This window comes from Aptenodytes patagonicus, chromosome 1 (genome assembly GCF_965638725.1).
Source record: "Aptenodytes patagonicus chromosome 1, bAptPat1.pri.cur, whole genome shotgun sequence".
In the NCBI taxonomy this organism is placed as follows: domain Eukaryota; kingdom Metazoa; phylum Chordata; class Aves; order Sphenisciformes; family Spheniscidae; genus Aptenodytes; species Aptenodytes patagonicus.
The window spans coordinates 99,011,328-99,029,423 of NC_134949.1; the positions used below are offsets into that span (position 1 = coordinate 99,011,328).

The window sequence follows — 18,096 nt, forward strand, 5'->3', positions numbered from 1 at the left end:
AGCTTGCTGGCACCATGCATACATTGGAAAAATGTACTGAACTAATTGACTTCTTAAGTAAATAAGAGATGCAGGTTTATCAAGTCAAATGCATTGGAGGCTTGTGCCAGCTGCCTGTTAAATTTGCATTTTCTCCAACTACACTTGAAAAATGTAATATTTAGTTTTAATACCCATTCTAAGAAACAGTTAAGGCAGTCCCCAGAAGTCTTCTTTTAGTGGCATAGCAAAGACTTTCTTCTTTGAAAACAAAGAGGAAGGATTCAAGAGGGCTTTTTGATTTCTTGGCGTGGAGGAAAGGGAAAATACAAACTCTGAAGTGACTTTCAGGTCAATAAAGCTGAAAATTCTTTTCCCTTGAGGTTTCTAGTCATGTACAGCAAATTTCAGGCTTGGAAGAGACTTCTGGGAACTGCTAAGGATTGTTACCTTTTTAAGCAACCACAGTAAAATGTTCCAGCCTGCCAAGGTTCATCCAGAACCAGAAAAGCACTGTAAATATAAAAATTCTAGTAATGGTCTTGCTTCTGGAAACTTGCCGGCCTTCTCTGTTGGGGTCTCAGCAATATTACAATCTTTCCTTTGTCAGCCACACCCTTAGCTCCATGCTCTGTGGCAACAGTCTGCTATCTCATCACAGAAATTAGATATAGATATCTAACATGTTTGGCTGCTGCCACATATCTCCTTCCTCAAAAATGAGTGTAAACCTTCCAATTCCATATATACCACAGATGCATAAACATACAAGTTTAAGGAACTTCATGGTAAGTGAGAGTTACCATTTCCTAGACCATGAGTACTTAACACAGGCACTTCTAGGATTTCTAATTATTCCGTTCTGTAGATAGCACCATGCATTTTGAAGACAAAACCCCCCTAACCTCCATAATGTACTGCTTATTCTTTTTTTTCCCTACACTAATAGCAAGCTTAGGAAGACTCAGCTAAGCCCAGAGAAAGAAATTCAATATCCACGGTTTCCCTTCCTAAGTATGGCTTCCCTTCCAAACGTAAAGTTGTCTTTCATGCCTACTTTAGGATTCTTCTGCTTGTCTTTCCCTGAAACAACAAACAAAATACTACTTTATAAGTTCTTTTTTCCACTTTGTCAAGTGATCTCTCAGGCAGTTTCACTCGATCATCCAACTTTTCTGCCAAACAGTACTGTTTGTTTGACTCCATTTGAGCACAGACTTACTCCTTCATATCCATCTGTGCACATCAGTATTTAATAGTACTCCACTTACCTTCTCCAAGAACTCAAATAGCAAGAACTATTCCCAGCCAAATCAGATGTCCATTCGACATAGATTCTTATGTTGGAGACACCAGCAGCATATGTGTACCAAAGATCACATAAGTAGCTAAGCAGTCAGAGATACTTCCCCACAATATGCACCCAGCAGTTTATAGCTCAGTGACTTTCAAAAGAGGAAGAAATGTCTTTTTCATATTTTTCCACAATAGATGTGGATGGAGTAGCATTACCTTATGTCCTGTCTTTCTAAAATTAGGCACGATTTGTCCTTGTCTTTATTATCCCAAATAACAGCATTTTAAGCAGACTACTGTCTCACTAAGTTTTTTAACGTAGTACCGATATAAAGGACAAGAAAGAAAAGTAAGAAGTCTTTTATATTCACGACGGATTTTAAAGCCTGCAGTGAATAATTTCTTGCTATCTAACAGAGCTTTTGGTCTGTTGCAGGCTGCCCAATATAGCATACCAAGCTCATGTCCAATTCAATAGACTTTGCTTCTGCAGCCAGTCAAAGCTGGTACCGTACAACAATGATTTGCTCTTGGAGAGCAGATTTGTTAACGCACCACCAGGACTACAAACCCAGAAATCCCCTGCTGCATTCTCAGTGTCCACCTTTCCATTATGCTCCTAATTATCTCCAAAGGAGTTTATTCCTTGTAAGCTCCTTGTTCAGGCTGATAAGCATTTCATTCTGAATCCTCTGCAGATCTCGGATTTACTCCTCCTTCTCTTAGCTGAGAAACTAAGCAACTGTATCCATTTTTACAGTACATATCTCCCACACTCTCCAGCTTCTCTCTCAATTCAGGATCCTTCTTTTTCTTAACAAGAGGTTTCCTCTTGAGATGCATACTCTCATCAGGTGGCCCTGGGACTCTTCTGTTCACTTGAGTCTACAACATGGAACTGCTAAATCCAGTCGTTATAACTAGTCGAGGCCTTCTCCTTCCCTAGGCTCATGACAAACCCCTTACTTTCAAACATATGAATTGCAGACTCCACAAAACTGGATCTCTTCCCTGCTTAAAGCCACAGTTTAAACTACAGATCATAGAATGCATCACTTACTGAAAGGAGCTCTAGTTCTATATCCTGGTTTTCAGTGAAATGTGATGGACTTATGCTTTTTGGTTTAACAATGAGAAATTTTGATTCTATCCATATTTATGAGTGGGGTGTCTAAATTCAGTTGCTGGCAAACGCCAAAACTATGTCCACTTTAAAATGGTGGGTTTTTTAAATGCATTTTTTCATCATGATAACTACAACCTCAAAAACAGTATAAAGTTTAACAATTCCCACTATTTTCAGTATTTTTATATTAATTTCCTCTCATCAACTCACTTCATTATGATAAAGCTCTGAGTAGTTAAGAGTCTGTTTCACCTTTGGACTCAAATGGAAGGGTATATCATATTAATCAAGACTAACCTGCTCCTTCATGTTCAAATAAGATGCTAATCCAGTAAATTATTTCTTAAGCATTGATCTAAGGTAGTTAATATAAAAATAATGTTCCAAAGTAACAGCATCCCTAATGAACATATACTGCAAAGGACATTTTCTCACATAAGAGCTTTTCTCGAACAGCAATGTTTTACATTGCTCCTTAGACTACACTGAGGGCTATTTCAATGTACCTATTCCAAAAAGACAAACATAGTCATGTGATTCACTTTTTCTCTTAAGCAACCTTTCCCGCTTCTGCATTATGTATAATTGGAAATAAAACTGTTTGCTCTGTAAAAGAAAACCCCAAATGCTCAGAAGTTAACAGAAAGCTTCTTTGACAGTGCTCAGAGTGCAAGCTTCCTCTGGAAGAAGCTACTCCGATTCTGAGAATAAAATGGCTTCTCTACCCAAACACAGGCATGTTTCATTAAATTTTGAAGATAAATACACACAGTAAGCCACATGCTGATTTACCCTCTCTTTCCACAACTGCTCTGGATTGTGGGCCCAGATTCATAGACTTTAAAAGAATGGAGGAAGCATATTATGATATCCTAACCTGACCTTCTAGAGCTGGGAGTGGTATAATTTCTGCATCGTGCCTCTGAATCCTCTTTCAGCTAAACTGTAGGCTCTCTCAGCGATGGACTTTCAGACTTGGTTTAGAAACCTCAAGAGATAGAGAAATAGCACTCCTAGGTAAAATAGTTCTGTAATTTAGTTTAAGAGGTATCTAAATGCTTTTGTTGAATTCAACATAACATCACAAACAGGAAGACTTAGAGTATGGGTCTCATATGAATATTACAAAAGTAGGCTTGTATCACATAAAATTGAACTAATAGTCCTGTACATGCTTTTCTGTGGCAAGACAGGTAGATAATAAATGCAAGTGCACACATAAATATTTTATTCCTCTCTTGGAGGCAAACACTGAAGGAGACCGTCAGTTCGCTAGTGAGGTTGTAAAAGCCTGAACCACATTTCCTGTTTATAAGAAAGCAGGTGAAAAAAAAGACTGGAGACCTTTAAGATTGACGGCAACTCTAGAGGTAGATTCATGCTGCCAGGTCCAAAACAAAAAAAGCATCCAAGGTCTGCCAACATAACTTGATTTCCTGTTGGATAAAAGGGCAGGGAGTATTCCTAGAAACAACAAAAAGAGGTAAGCCTTATCTTTTCAGTATTATAAACTTGTAAACAAAGGAGCAGTAAAAATACACTATGGTAGATTACCAGTCTTCCAAGAAGGTGGCTCAGGGTTCTGAAGTCAAATTATTAATAATAATCATGATGATGATGAGTCATCATCAACAGCTTAAACCTTCATTAATTAAGGTTTGTTAATGAAGACTAAGCATTGGTGTTAATTTTGTGCTTAAAATATTTACTGTGCTGAGGGCTTCTTATTTTACAATGTGCTGCTTCCCTTTTGACATATGAAGTTGATATCTTACAAAGCAATTAGTTGTGCACTAATTAATTGCAGTTTAAGGAATCCTTTCCAGACAATTAATCCTGTCTTAAAAACTCACACAGGTGGAAGCATCTTTAATGTTAATTTAACATTCATCAGTATCTTAATGGGTTTCTTTTCTAAGGGTCATTAGTATAGAATATTATTTATCTCACCATTTAATTGGGGGGGGGGAAGCTAATTTTGTCTCATCTTTGACAAATTTGCAGACAGAAACAACAGGAAACAAACCATTTTGTGCTCCAGATCATCATCTTAAATCTGGTAGTGACCAAAGTAATTAATCTGCTTCTATGAATGATGAGTTGATACCATAGATGGCATGTCCAGTTCTTGCTAGACAGGTATCTATATTCCCCACCTCGTGTTCCTTTTCAGTGAGAAAAACTGGTAGAAGTATGATATCTTCCTGTTATCCTTTGTGATTCTCTAAACAAAATACATTAGAACAAGAACGAATGAAACTTAGTACTTCTGCTACCTATTCTTATGCTGTTAGGAGGATAAATACCTATTTCTAGCCCCGAATTGTTAAATCTGGCCTCTTTCCCCAAAGGTAAGTACATGATTAGGTCCACTTCTTTGAGATGAAATAACATTGAATTGCAGAAATTCATCCAGGAAAGATTAGAATGTTTTGGGGGCTTTTGTTTGTTTGTTTGTTTTTTTTTTGTTTGCTTCTTACCCCCCTCCAATTACAGTATAATGAACCCTGCAAAGAGAAAACCTAAGAACGAGTGACCAAAAGTCTATTTATTCCCATGTCTCATCCCTGTTGGTGGAGAAAGTTGTCAATAGATTTAAAAAGGAGAAAGAGCACAATTAACTATGTCTTTAGAAAGTCTTTTGTTTGCCCGTATTTTGTTGTGTGAATATAGTACCTTTAGTTTATAGCAGTGTAAAATATACTAAGAGGAGGCGAGTAACCCCATCCCTAAAGTCAGAAAAGTAAAAACTTCATCCAGATAGAATAAATTACGTAAGGTAGATGTTCTACTTGGATGCAACTCCAAGTTTGACCCTGTTTCCAAATAGAAATGAAAGAACAGTAGAATAGGAATGTATAATTAATACGAGAGAGATTCTGGTATTAGGTATTCAAAATACTGTCATCTTTATAATGATTAAATATAGTACTTCCCCCAGTCACACATCCCAACTTCTTCTAAAAATAAAATGAGAATTGTTGTCCTTCTCATGAAACTTTTGGCTATATGATGAACTCTTTTCTCTCACAGAGGAGCACATTACTTTAAGAACAGCTTCAATATGATTTCTTATGAACAAACTACTATCACTCTTAGGTTTTTCCCATCACAGATAGCCTATTGCAGAAAGCCCTGATGGAATTTGAGCTTATCCTATTAGAATCATAGTGTACTATTTCCAGGGGCCTAATTTTTCCTTAGGACTTTTTTTTCAAGGATATAACAAAACTTTTTAAAATATTCAATTTGACAGCAATTGAGTGCGAATGCTCCGGAACACAGTGCTACGAGTTCTTTGGAATAAATATGTAACACGTAAAAAAAAAAAAAAAAAAAAAAAATCTGGTTTTGCTACATTTGACAGTAGATGACTTGAATGAGAATTAGAGAATAGAATAAAGGACACTATTTCAGAACAGACTATAATTAGTCTAATAGACTTCTCTTTCTGTTTATTTCTCAGTTTCCATCCACAGTTACCTTATCTTTTTTTTTTGTCTTTAGCACAACCAGTTAGTTGTCACAGGTTGCATCTGCTATTATACATATAGGGACAGCAGTGTAGTTATCTGAGGAGACAAATTGTTCTTCACACAGGTATTCAGCTTTCCTTCTACTGCTGCTGTTGTCAAAGTAGTAAATATTTAAATAATGCAGATAGCTAGCATATCGGCAACAACTATAAGGGTAGTACATGAACACCTGGGAACAATGCTGGGAGTTGTATATCTGTAAAGCTGAGATATAAAATCAAAATCTCTCATATTTTGTACTTGGACAGTAAGATCAACTTGAAACTGACATTAGAAAAGCATAGAGCACTCAGAGCGGCACTCGTATGTCTCTGATCAAGGCCTTTACTATGGTTTTATGGGGTAAACGAAAACTGCTGTTTCTGAAATATAAGTAGTGTTGTCTGACAAACAAATAGCTCGTATTGCAAAGACAAAAAAATTAAAAAATAAGATACTGAAGTCACATGTATGTTTGTATACATTCTACTGAAATACAAGTAGATGTTTAAGTCAGAGTTGTGGAAAATAAATTTAAAAATAAACTAAGTAATGTTCAGATAGGAATAAATTTAAATGTTGTTTTCTTAATTTCCTCAAACCAATGCAGTTTTCTAAACAATTTTTAAGAGAGAGCTATAGATTGTGAGGTTTAAGACATTGGTACATTTTATAGAAATCCAAGTTTCATGCCTTTTGTTTTGCTAGAATATTTTTGAAGTCCTAGAGAAGTGGGATTGCTCAAATACCATAGAAGTTAAACTTGAAACTGAAAAGGGAAACAACCTTTTTCCAACCTTTATTATTTCCCAATTTAAATCAGAAGCTGAAATACGAAAAAAATAATTGTCATAAAAAATTTGGTTACCTCCTCCACTTCACTTAAGGGCTGAAAATATTCAATTTGAAAATAAGAGTTCTCCTCCTACTCTGGAAACACCAGGGAAAAATAGGATTCCTGAATCAGAAAGATAAATGACAGCATTCGGTATCAAGAAAAAGGTACAAACTTAGGCTCCAGCAGTACTTCAGGTATCTACTCACTCTTTTTATTCTAATGAATCACAGGGCTGTAGTTCCTATCAGAGTTATGTGTGCTTCCCTTCTCTTAGGCCACAATACTGCTTTTGCTCCCTAAAAAAAAAAAAAAAAATTGTAGGAAAAGAAATATGAAATGAACATAAGAAAAATGGAAAGGAAAGGAATCACTTCAGAAAAGATAAAAGGACAGGAGAAGGAGGAAGGATGACTCTTATTATTCAGGTGCTACATTGATACTTAAAAGTTCTTGACCTTGACATAAACTTCTTGTAGTTTTGGACAGGTTGCGTAGGATGCAAATGTTGTTGAGTGACTAATTGTAGAGTAACCAGGTTCCAAACACTGGTGGTTCTTGATGTGGCCCGATAACATCTTCTCAAGGTGAGATCTCCCTTTCTTTTAATTCCTACTCTGAAAAACTGGAACAATACATAGCTGCTTCGTGGGGGTGTTGTCTCTCATCATGAATGTCTGTATCTCATTGCAAAAAAGTGCGCCTCAACATGAAAAGCAGTATTGCAGTGGTGGAGAACTCTCAAACACCATTGGGGGAACTCAGGTAGGAGAAAAGAAACGAATGGAAATTGGATGTTTAGTTTAAAAGGAAGGATAAATGGCCACTGGAAGTACCATGTGCAAAAACCAGTTACAAGTCTATCAGAAAGTTACAGCTTATTTGTTCTGTTTTGTTCCTTTTAAAAGAGTTCTGATCAGGAAGGAAACCTGCATCATAGAAGCCCATGTGATTTGTGATTTTTTTACTACCAAGGATTATCTTGTCTTGTTTCACCATGAAAAACACATCTGTGGCTTGGAATAAAACAAAACTAAAAGAGCTTTTGCAATAATTAGCATAATTAGGGAACAAAACCCGTAAGGGGCAGTTCCTAAGGTGAGCTAGAGCTGGTCAGCCAAGGAACAAAACTCTGTCTGCTCAGCAGGAGCAAATGCATTGCCCCCCCCCCCCCCCCCGGTTGGGGAATAACATTCCCATGTTATTCCTGTACTCCTTTACCTCAGCTTTCCTTTAAGAAGCAAACAAAATGTCAGCCTCCTGAAGGAATCCAGCTACGTCAAAACCAAACAAGAGCATTATGGACGTGCTCGAATCTCACTCTGGCAGTATCGTCCAATCTCTCCCCTTGACTGCTCTGCTCTGGCTAGACTTTTTTGTGTGGTATTAGTGGAGTTCATTAGTTTTTTGGATGAGGTTTTATTTCAAACCTCCAAATCTAGAAGAACATAAACATGCCTCTGGGGAAAGTGAAAAATCCAGATTCAAGCTCATTTCACTCATGTATTTGGCTTTGCATTTCCTCTGTCAAGGAAGGGTTTCACAGGCCATTTATAGCAACGCTGATCATTTTGGCCATTAGACTGTCACAGATAGGCTATTTTCTTCAGCATGGTTTGTGATGGAAAATCTGTATGAGCTAGGTCAATTGAAGAATTAATCAAATGACAAAATACATTTGGTGTGTGTGGGTTCCTTCCTGTGTTTCTAATAGGAGTCCAAGGAGAGGCAAGTCCAGTGCAAAGGGAGGCTTTGTTCAATTAAGTTGACCCACCTTTTACCAAGTGATTCTTCAGGAGCTGTTTGGGTTTTTCTCTGCAGTAGTTCTGGGGGGTTCACCGGTTCCCAGCTACTGCTCATCCTTTGCCACTACATCCTCTGCTTTCTCAGGAAGGAGAGTGAGGATATGAGTAAAGTAAGTCATTTTAATAGGAGATGCAAGAAAACACATAACCAACCTTTGAAATTTGTTGTAGGGATTGTTATAACCTGATGGTCTTAGATATAATTCAGAGACATTTCCAGTGAAGTTGTTTTGACTGAATTCATCTTCAGAACTACATTCATGAGCTCTATAATTTAGCCTAAAATTTACTGCAAATAGTAAGTTAAAGACAATTACAAAAATAATTTCAAAGCTATTCACTAAAATGACTTTTTTCTTTAGCAATTTCTGAATTTTACTGCATTTTACAGGCAAACCGATAGCCCAACCTTTGGCTGAATTGCTATGAAACAGTAGTTCTGCTAACAGTTTATTGATGTTGCTTTCTTACTATTTAGCATCTGGTTTTGATATTAATTATTTAGCTTGTATAGCAATGGCTGTCACAGAGTAAACAACAAAATAGCAGCCTGAATTACAGAAAGCAAAAATCAACCAACCATGAAGAATACAGTAAAACTGTTAGACAACACAAACTATAAATTATTTTCTTTCAGTTACAGAAATGGATTGCCATTTTTCTGTCTGGGGAGTTTTGGCCTTTCTGAGTTTGGCTCTGGTTGTTTCGTTGATACTGAATATTTCACACTATGTGAAAAACAAGCAAGGTAAGTAATGTCTCTCTGTAAGGAATGGAGTTCGAGTGTTTAAAGTGTCTGTGGAGAAAGCCATCACTGCTGAGAGATTTTAAGCCAACAAATTGACTTTTTTGAATCTTAAAGCTATCTTTTGGCAAGAATAATTCTAGTTGAGAGGATGTAACTTTTAAAATTTTTTAGGAGAGTCAGGTATGATTACGGAATGATTGCTAGCTGCCCAATACACTGCTAAAAACAACTACCTAAATCCATTCCCTGAAGACAAACCAACAGAACACATACAAGGTGAAGAATTTAGTTCTGGCTAAATTTTTATTTTTAAAGTATATTTTTAACATCTGTAATTTCCTTTTTTTAAGTGTGCTTTTCATGTAACTGGTTATCATTTGTACTTTAATTTAAAAATTATTTTAAGTAGCTGCACTAATACAAAATACATTTGAGAAAATTTTCTCCTCCCAAAATTCCTGAATGCTTATTTGAATTTCAGTTTTCATACACATTTTATGCTTAATCAGTTTATTTTGAAAAAAGTTCTAATTGCTTTTCATCATGGGATCCTAATCTAGCTCTTAAACCAATGTGTCACTCACAATAAGGAATTGATTTTTTAAATTTTTGTTAGAAGGCGACTACAGTCATACTCTGGTTTTGGTTAAAAGTAACTATAACTTTTTAAACAGAATTCATTATGCCAGTGCAACCTCTGTTATGCATACAGTTCTATGGTTATTAAGTTGTACAATCCTCACCACTCCCATTCAGTGAAAAATGGCCTTTACACAGGGAAAACTGCAGCTGTGCTATACGCGTATGGGTGGGCAAGCAAACAGTGGTGGATTCAACCACGTTAAACACACATACATACATAATCTACATAAACAGAAGGCCTATGCTTATAAACTGAACTCACCAAGTATAAGAGAATTAGATTATTACAGGATATTAAAAGAGCTGCTGGAGTGTTGCGGGATGGGGGTGTGCCTTTTTGGTTTATTTTGTCTTTTAGTGCTACTAGGCAGATATTTCTATGATGAAAAATCACAGTCATTTGCAAAACTAACCTCGAGCAGAGTTTTGGTCAGATTGGCTGATGCTGCACTGTTCATGGAATCAGAGCTTACCATGGTAAGTTCTGGAGTCCTGGAGCAGAGGATAGAAAGTCAGGCACTCCTGAGTTATTAATCAGGCTCTAGCAATAAATCTCTTTGTAGCCGTTGCCTCTCTGCTTCAGTTTCTTCATCTGTGTGGATCACAGGATCTCTCTCTTTCAGAGGTACAAGCAACAGAAGTAGTAAAATAAATGAACCCTTCACCTTGTAATACAAACACATGATGCACCTCCCTAGGCAGAGGAAAAGATGAGGTAGAAGCTGAAGGAGGAGGAAACAAGGAATTAATTGCATGTGTTACAATACATTTTTGGGGTCTTGTAAACCAACATAGACTTTGAAGCCACAGCATAGAGTCATAACACAAGCATTTCTTGTATTAGTCAAAAGTATTTGAGAAAAGCAGTGGGACAACTGAAGGTCCCGAGAGCCAAGAGCTTTCAATTTTACTCTCTACAACGAAATCAAAAGCATGTCAGTTAAGACAATTATCATCTGAAGTGTTCTAAAATAGCACGTTTCATTTTGTCTTCACTTTATTTTTTTTTAACAAATTTTCCAGCTAAAAAGTATAAAGACTATGAAGACAACAGTCCAAGGTAAGTTGGATAAAAAAAGTTTCTTTCTGACAAGGGTGGAATAAGCAATAAATAATAACAGATGGCTTTGGAGGGATGGCATAGAGGAAAATCCAATATCTCATGCAGCCTGCCTGGAAATGTTGGGGAGCAGGTTGGTTATGGAAAAAAAGTTTTCCAAAGAAAACAGGAAAAAAATATTCACGTGGAAGAGATGTACTCCAGTCATCATATTTTATCAACAATGAAATAATTGCATGCTAATATGATAATTTTATATACTGAAGGAAGTGCAAGATACTGAGCTAACACACTATTTACTATCACTCAAACTCAATAAATCTATAATAATTAAAAAGAACTCTCAGAAAACAATGATAAATTATAGTCTGATATTTAATACTTGTGGAGCAATAGTTTATATGTATTTACATTTCATACCCTTCTTTTACACATGACATTCAAAAGCAATAAAACAGAGCCTGTTTACAGGTGTTGGATAGCTCATGATCTGTTACAAGTCTGTTTCTCTGATTTTGTATTAAAAAAAAAACCCACAAAACACTTCAGAAAACAGAGATGGAAAGAGTCTCATCTCAACCCAAATATAAAAGGCCCTTGAAATAAAAATACAAAAGCCTTCACCTGTTCCCCAAAACCAATCGTCAATTACAAATTTACTTGAAGTTGGGAAGTATCTGTTTGTCTATTACTGCCTGTTCAGTTGAAAAATACCACTGAAAAAGTGGTGTTAGATTGCATTACTTCATTCCCTTGACAAGGCACAGTATAGGGATGCAATAGGAACAAGGTTACACAGTGCTTCCCACTAACAATTCCCATCTTTACAAACATGCTTAAAAACATTTTCAAGAAACACCAGATAATGAAACACAAAATACCAATTAAATATCCAAAGCTGAATTTTGCTTTGGTCTTCTCTAGTTGTTTTGACATAAGTATTTTAGTTGAATCAAGAGTGGACTTTTTAAGAACACCTCCCCAAGAGACTCATTTAGTGCTTTAGTTTTTATCGCAATGTGGTCTCAGAGGACATGAACTGGGTTCCTTTCAGTGATCATTAATATTTCTAGAACTATGTCGAACAGTAGCTTAGTAGTCTTGAGATTAGCTTTATACTTAATGAAGTTACAGAAAAGAAGTGCTCAATTCTTGGCTAGATAACAAATTTCTCTTCAGAACTAGATATAAGGAAGAAATTTTTTATGCTGAGGGTGGTGAAACACTGGCACAGGTTGCCCAGAGAGGTGGTGGATGCCCCATCCCTGGAAACATTCAAGGTCAGGTTGGACAGGGCTCTGAGCAACCTGATCTAGTTGAAGATGTCCCAGCCCACGGCAGGGGGGTTGGACTAGATGACCTTTAGAGGTCCCTTCCAACCCAAACTATTCTATGATTCTATAATTGTTGTGGTTTAACACGGCAGGCAACTGAACACCACACAGCTGTTTGCTCACTCCCCGCCCCACCAGTGGGATGGGGGAGAGAATCGGAAAAAAAAAAAAGTAAAATTTGTGGGTTGAGATAAAGACAGTTTAATAGGACAGAAAAGGAAGGGAAAATAATAATAATAGTAGTAATGATAAAAGAATATACAAAATAAGTGATGCACAATGCAATTGCTCACCACCTACCGACTGATGCCCAGCCAGTTCCCGAGCAGCAGTCACCACCTCCCCGGCCAACTCCCCCCAGTTTATATACTGAGCATGACGTCACATGGTATGGAATATCCCTTTGGCCAGTTTGGGTCAGCTGTCCTGGCTGTGCCCCCTCCCGGCTTCTCGCTGGCAGGGCATAAGAGACTGAAAAGTCCTTGACTAGAGTAAGCACTACTTAGCAACAACTAAAACATTGGTGTGTTATCAACATTATTCTCATGCTAAATCCAACACACAGCACTGTACCAGCTACTAGGAAGAAAATTAACTCTATCCCAGCCGAAACCAGGACAAGAATACGGCCATTGCCATTTCTTCCCCTTCTGCAAAACTGGTATTTCCACCCCCCCACCCCCCGTTATTTTTGGTCTTGTTTTTTAGATCACATACAATCTGCTATTGCTGTATGTGTGTAAAATGTTTAGAGTAGAATAGTGGTGTCCTAAATAAAGCACATTCTGTGAATTAAAAGTATTTTTCCATTCCCCTTCTAGCTATGATGACTATTACACAGAAGATGACCCAGTTTATGGCAATCTCAATCAAGATATTTTAGGTAAGCTTCACATTAAGAACATGTGTCTGTTCAGAGGCTATAATAAATGTGTGGTTAAAAGCTGACTGACCAACACTTCTGTGTTTCTCAAATAGCAAGCTTAAGAATCTACCCCTTGTCAATTGCTGTATTAATACCTACTTGGGATAGAACTGCAAACCATTATACTGCACTACTATTTGTAAGGCCAAGTCTCATACTGAATTTGATTTTTTTTACAGTCCAAATGATCCTGTTCAGCCAAGTATCTCAAAAACATGAGCTTTTCTACATGTAAAGCTGCACCAATTGAAATAACAGCTTGATCCATGCATGTTAAAGCAATCTAAGACACATATTACTCACTGCCCAAAGTCAATGCTCCCACAGAAGCTGGCAGAAACAAACACGTACCAGTTCTCTGGTGTGGCTATCCACAGATCATCAGCGACATTGACAAATATGCTAAAACAAGCCCAGTGGCTGAATGGTGGGCAGGCATAGCTTTTCTCTGCTTTACTGGGCTGAAGTTAATAATACTTAGCAGAGATACACTACCTTAAAGGCAGTAACATCATATAACTGCAGCTAGAGCTAGATATGCTGAGGGTCTATCTCTCAAAGCCTTATGGTGTTAAAGCAGTATTTAAGTAACATGAACACAACTTCTTTGCTAGCCTTATTTGGAGTTAAGCAAAACTGAACTAAAGTACTTGAACTGCATGGAAAAAAACCAAACCCAACTGTTTCATATAGGGTTTGCATAAATTTAACTAAGCCAACACTCAAATGCATTGACACTGCAAAAGCCTGAAAACAGTAAGGCAGTAATCTGTTTTACTGATGGCTAAGGTGAGAAAATAACTTGCACCAAATTTACAGAAAACTGAAAGTAGAGTCAGGAATAGAATTTAATCACCAGCTGCTGCAACTCACAGCCTCTTTCTCAGCCAAAGCAACGATTGCCTATGCTGAAAAATACGTCAGTATGTGGTTACCCCCTAATTGCAAGATGTCCTCCTAGCAGTCTAAAAGGATGCCCACTTAGTGAATAATGAGAAACTTCCCATCCGTATGAACAGAAGATGATTTTCATTTTCACAGTATGCGTCTAAATTTCTTAGCTATTTGCCCCTCTATATAAATAGAGGAAGAGATCTGTGTGTGATTTCAAAACAAAACAAACTTCTACCAAAGTAAACTGGGAGGGGGAGTTAGTTCTGTAACAGGGAGGATCTGTTGATCTGATCTTTTAAGACTCAGTAGTGTGTCTTAACTAAAACATTTTTCTACTTTGATAAATTATAGAGGAATGTTGTTACGAGCAGATGAAGTCCCAGCCTCAAAGGCCAGTTAACCAACTACAGGTATCTTTAATTTTATTGTGGATTTCTGAATTAGGGTAATGTGGTCTGTCTCAGAGTTCTTGTGTTTATCCCATGACAATATATAACAAATATCTTCACACTGCTCATCACAAAAACTACCACGCGTTAGTGTCTCAGTTCATCAGGGAATTTAAGCACAGACTTGACCCTTCGTTCAGTCTGGGTCATTAATGAGGGAGCAGGAGAATTATAGACAGCTCATTTCCATCCATATGGCATGATAAAGCTCAGTCACAGGCATGCAGATCAGGCTGAATTAAGCCTGCGTCTACTGCCATGGCTTATGTAAAGAATTCCTTTTATTTATTTTGGACATCAACCAAGTGAAAACACAAGCTGTATCACATGATAATCATGAGTTTGACTGACTCTAATCTGCCCAGCACTAAATCTATATGCCTTAACAAATGAAAGACAACTGTTTTTCTATTGATTTGTATTTTGTTGAGATACTTGGATGCCTAAAAGCATGCAAGCTTCAACTGCAATTTGTCTGTAATTGAAGCATTCCTAGCATCAATTTCCTGAGTTGATTTCCAAGTATTTCACAAGGAGTGATTTCCAGCCTCTCTCAGGATACTTCCAGGGGGTAGAAATATCCTTTTTTTTTTTTTAATCTAGACATTTGTTTTCATTAACTTCACAAAAACAGAAAAACCTATGAAAATTCCAATGTCAAAAGTGCTTGACAATTTGGCTTGAAAAACACAGAGAGGCAGGGCAGACATACAAAGCACACATTTTGCACTGGAAATGAGACTGTATATATACAGACAAGAATCCCCCATTGTTGGTTTTCTGCACAGACAAAGCCTGTGAAAAATGTTGTTAATAACTGGATTCAAATTAAAAAAAAAATGGGAAGAAAAACAGGTCAAATAATGTCCTGCATCCCAGAGAACTTGGACTGATTATATAAGCTACCCTCATTCCCATAGAGAATCTTTCCAATAACACCTTGATGAATTTTTCCTTACTGCCACTATCCTAATAACATGAATCATTTACCATTAGGGTATGTTGGTCTGTTTTCTGTGCTGCCACAGCTTAATCATTCATACTCTTAATGAGTTCATTTACAGCTAGTTTGGGTAAACTTCAGCCACTATTATGATTCCAGTGTAGACATAGTCAAAGTCTTAGACATAATTTTAAAGCAAGCGTAACTACTGAATGTTAACTATACAGTGAATTTCCTTCTAGGTGGAATCTGCCAATCAGATGTGTTATGCCTCACTTGATCACAGCATTAAGGGAAAACGCAGAAAACCACGGAGAAAGACAAACCCTTCATTAGAGGAGGATGAAGAAGAAAGATCATCTAAGCCCACCATGATAGCTTCCAAAGTTAGCATTTACCTCAACAGCGAGCAGCTGGCTGCTGAAAACACAGCAAACATAGAAGCCATTCATGATGATCCCATCAGATTAATGGGTTTGATTCATACTACAAAAGGAGAGAACATTTGAAGTGGCTTCACGAACCAAATACGTAATCATAAAGTGAGATCTGTTTGTTCATTCTGGAGGAACAGTGAATGATTAAAGAAAATATCCTGGCAAACTGACATACCAAACAATGGTATAAAATGGGTAAGTTAACTGTTCCAAAGTGCCTTCCAAGCACATTTACGGACTAAGCAAGAAGTAAGATCCAGACTGCCACTTTGAAGGACCTGCCCTTCTGAAGACATTTTGAAAGGGAGTTGCAGAAGCTGGTATCTCAGCATTCACATGGTATTGATTCCAGTAAAAATTAATCATTCGTTTAAAACAACCATCAACTTTCAAACAGCCCCAAAAGACCCACTCAGTTGTCTGTAGAGCTCTAGCAGGGTATAACTATTCTTCTATATAGGTTTTAACAGTACTTTTGGAAGGAAATCATGTTTCATACTTGCACACTTAATGATTTAGTTGTTTTCCCAATTAAAAACTGATCTGCTGTTCCACATTGTGTACTTTCCCATTGTGACTGGTCTATGGTAATAACACAATATATCTAAAGCTAATTGGAGAATAATTTAACAGCTTGTTTAAAGTAGTAATTGTACATCTCACAAGATTTAACAATATCCTTGTATAACCTTAATTTCCTTCTGTGAGCAATACCAGAATACATCTCAAATCTCAACTCTACTAATGTAATGTTGTATCCAGCCATATTCAAGAGTCCACAAAGATATTGGCAGATGATCTGTAACAATAAATCTCCTAGGGAGAATTTTTTCCTTCTAATATTCTATGTGATGTTTAAATTCCTATTGGGTTTTACATTGCCACTGTTACCAACTATTTTACAAAAGTAGAAAGAGCTTTTTATTCCCCCAAATAGTTCACATACTGTGTGCACATTCATCTTAAGATTTTAAACTCATCAGATGGTAAGCTTTTATAGAGTGGGGATTTATTTTTATATTCTGGGAGTCAATAAGTAGTAATAGCAGGAAACAGCAAGGCATGTTGATGTAATATGCCTACCTCTAGGTGTCAGACAGTTCTGCCTTCTCAAAAAAAGGACATTAATGCCTTTAAAATCCACACAGAGCACAGTGTCAAGGAGCTTGAAACTCTCAAGCACATACAGAGCCCTGCAAGTGTTTCAGGTCCTGAAGGAGATAGCCCTGAAAGCAGTTACAAAAACCAAACCAAACAAAAAGCCCATATTTACAAAGAGCCAACACCTCTTCTAAAAGCAGAAGTGGACGTTCATGAAGTGGACAGACATGTCCAGAGATGGGACAAATTTATGAAGAAAAAAATCAATGTAAAAGAAAGTTCTTTGACAGCCTGGTTCATGTTTAGTTTAGCTCATAGTTAATGAGCCTCTTCACATGCCTTAACTTCTATGCTGGACCAAAAAGAAGGGGCCAACCCCTGCAGCCAAAGCTGCCCAGGGTCACTGCCTGTCTTATGCTAGCACTTGCTTTTGTGTGCAGAAATCAAGTCAATATATGTTTGGCTATTACACCCCAGAAACAAGGCAGACTTGGAATTAAAGTGACTGTGTTATCACGGTCGTAGACCAACTACCATTGGATAAGCAAAAATAAATACTGTTGAAGAATCGGTAAAAAACCACTTTTATGGAGAACCATATTAAACGACGATCCTAAGGGGGGAAAGGAGGAAGGCAAATCCAAAGCCAAAGATCCAAAGCCAAACACCAACATATCAGCGCATGAAGTACGTACTAAATTTGATTAGATCGGAAGGAATTATACTTTGTTCCATAGTAGGAACAAAATAAGTAATAAAATACATATCAACATACTCTTGCTTAGACTCGCATATCAAAATTGTTTGAATACAATTAATATGTAAAATATTTATATAAAATATTTTGATTTAGCTGGCACCAATCAGATGCAATACTCAGTGCTCTGAGATGATTAAAAGAGAAAGGTTTCTTAAACAATCTCTCAAGCACAGGCCCAGGAGTCTGTTACTATTTTCCAACATACACATGAAACAAGGGATGCTGTATTTTCATTTAATACAATTTG

The 18,096-nt window shown here is 37.1% G+C and overlaps 1 protein-coding gene across 2 annotated transcripts; it reads left to right on the top strand.

Moving 5' to 3' along the window:
* The first annotated feature begins 3,822 nt into the window (after positions 1-3,822).
* On the top strand, positions 3,823-16,277 carry TRAT1 (T cell receptor associated transmembrane adaptor 1). Of its 2 annotated transcripts, none has more exons than XM_076328846.1 (6): positions 3,823-3,884; positions 9,194-9,304; positions 10,970-11,006; positions 13,162-13,223; positions 14,511-14,569; positions 15,794-16,277. In XM_076328846.1, the coding sequence occupies exons 2-6, from the start codon at positions 9,202-9,204 to the stop codon at positions 16,058-16,060; spliced, it is 528 nt and encodes a 175-aa protein (XP_076184961.1). In that variant the 5' UTR covers positions 3,823-3,884; positions 9,194-9,201; the 3' UTR covers positions 16,061-16,277. The 2 variants fall into 2 exon arrangements, with proteins under 2 accessions (XP_076184961.1, XP_076184963.1); XM_076328848.1 differs by lacking the exon at positions 3,823-3,884 and adding an exon at positions 8,622-8,666.
* The last annotated feature ends 1,819 nt before the right edge of the window (positions 16,278-18,096 follow it).

Bases quoted from the DNA above. Each gene is read 5' to 3' on its own strand.
- TRAT1 (XM_076328846.1), top strand. From the start codon at position 9,202: ATGGATTGCCATTTTTCTGTCTGGGGAGTTTTGGCCTTTCTGAGTTTG. The intron at 13,224-14,510 runs GTAAGCTTCACA...GATAAATTATAG, and splicing joins TCTCAATCAAGATATTTTAG to AGGAATGTTGTTACGAGCAG. The intron at 14,570-15,793 runs GTATCTTTAATT...ATTTCCTTCTAG, and splicing joins GGCCAGTTAACCAACTACAG to GTGGAATCTGCCAATCAGAT.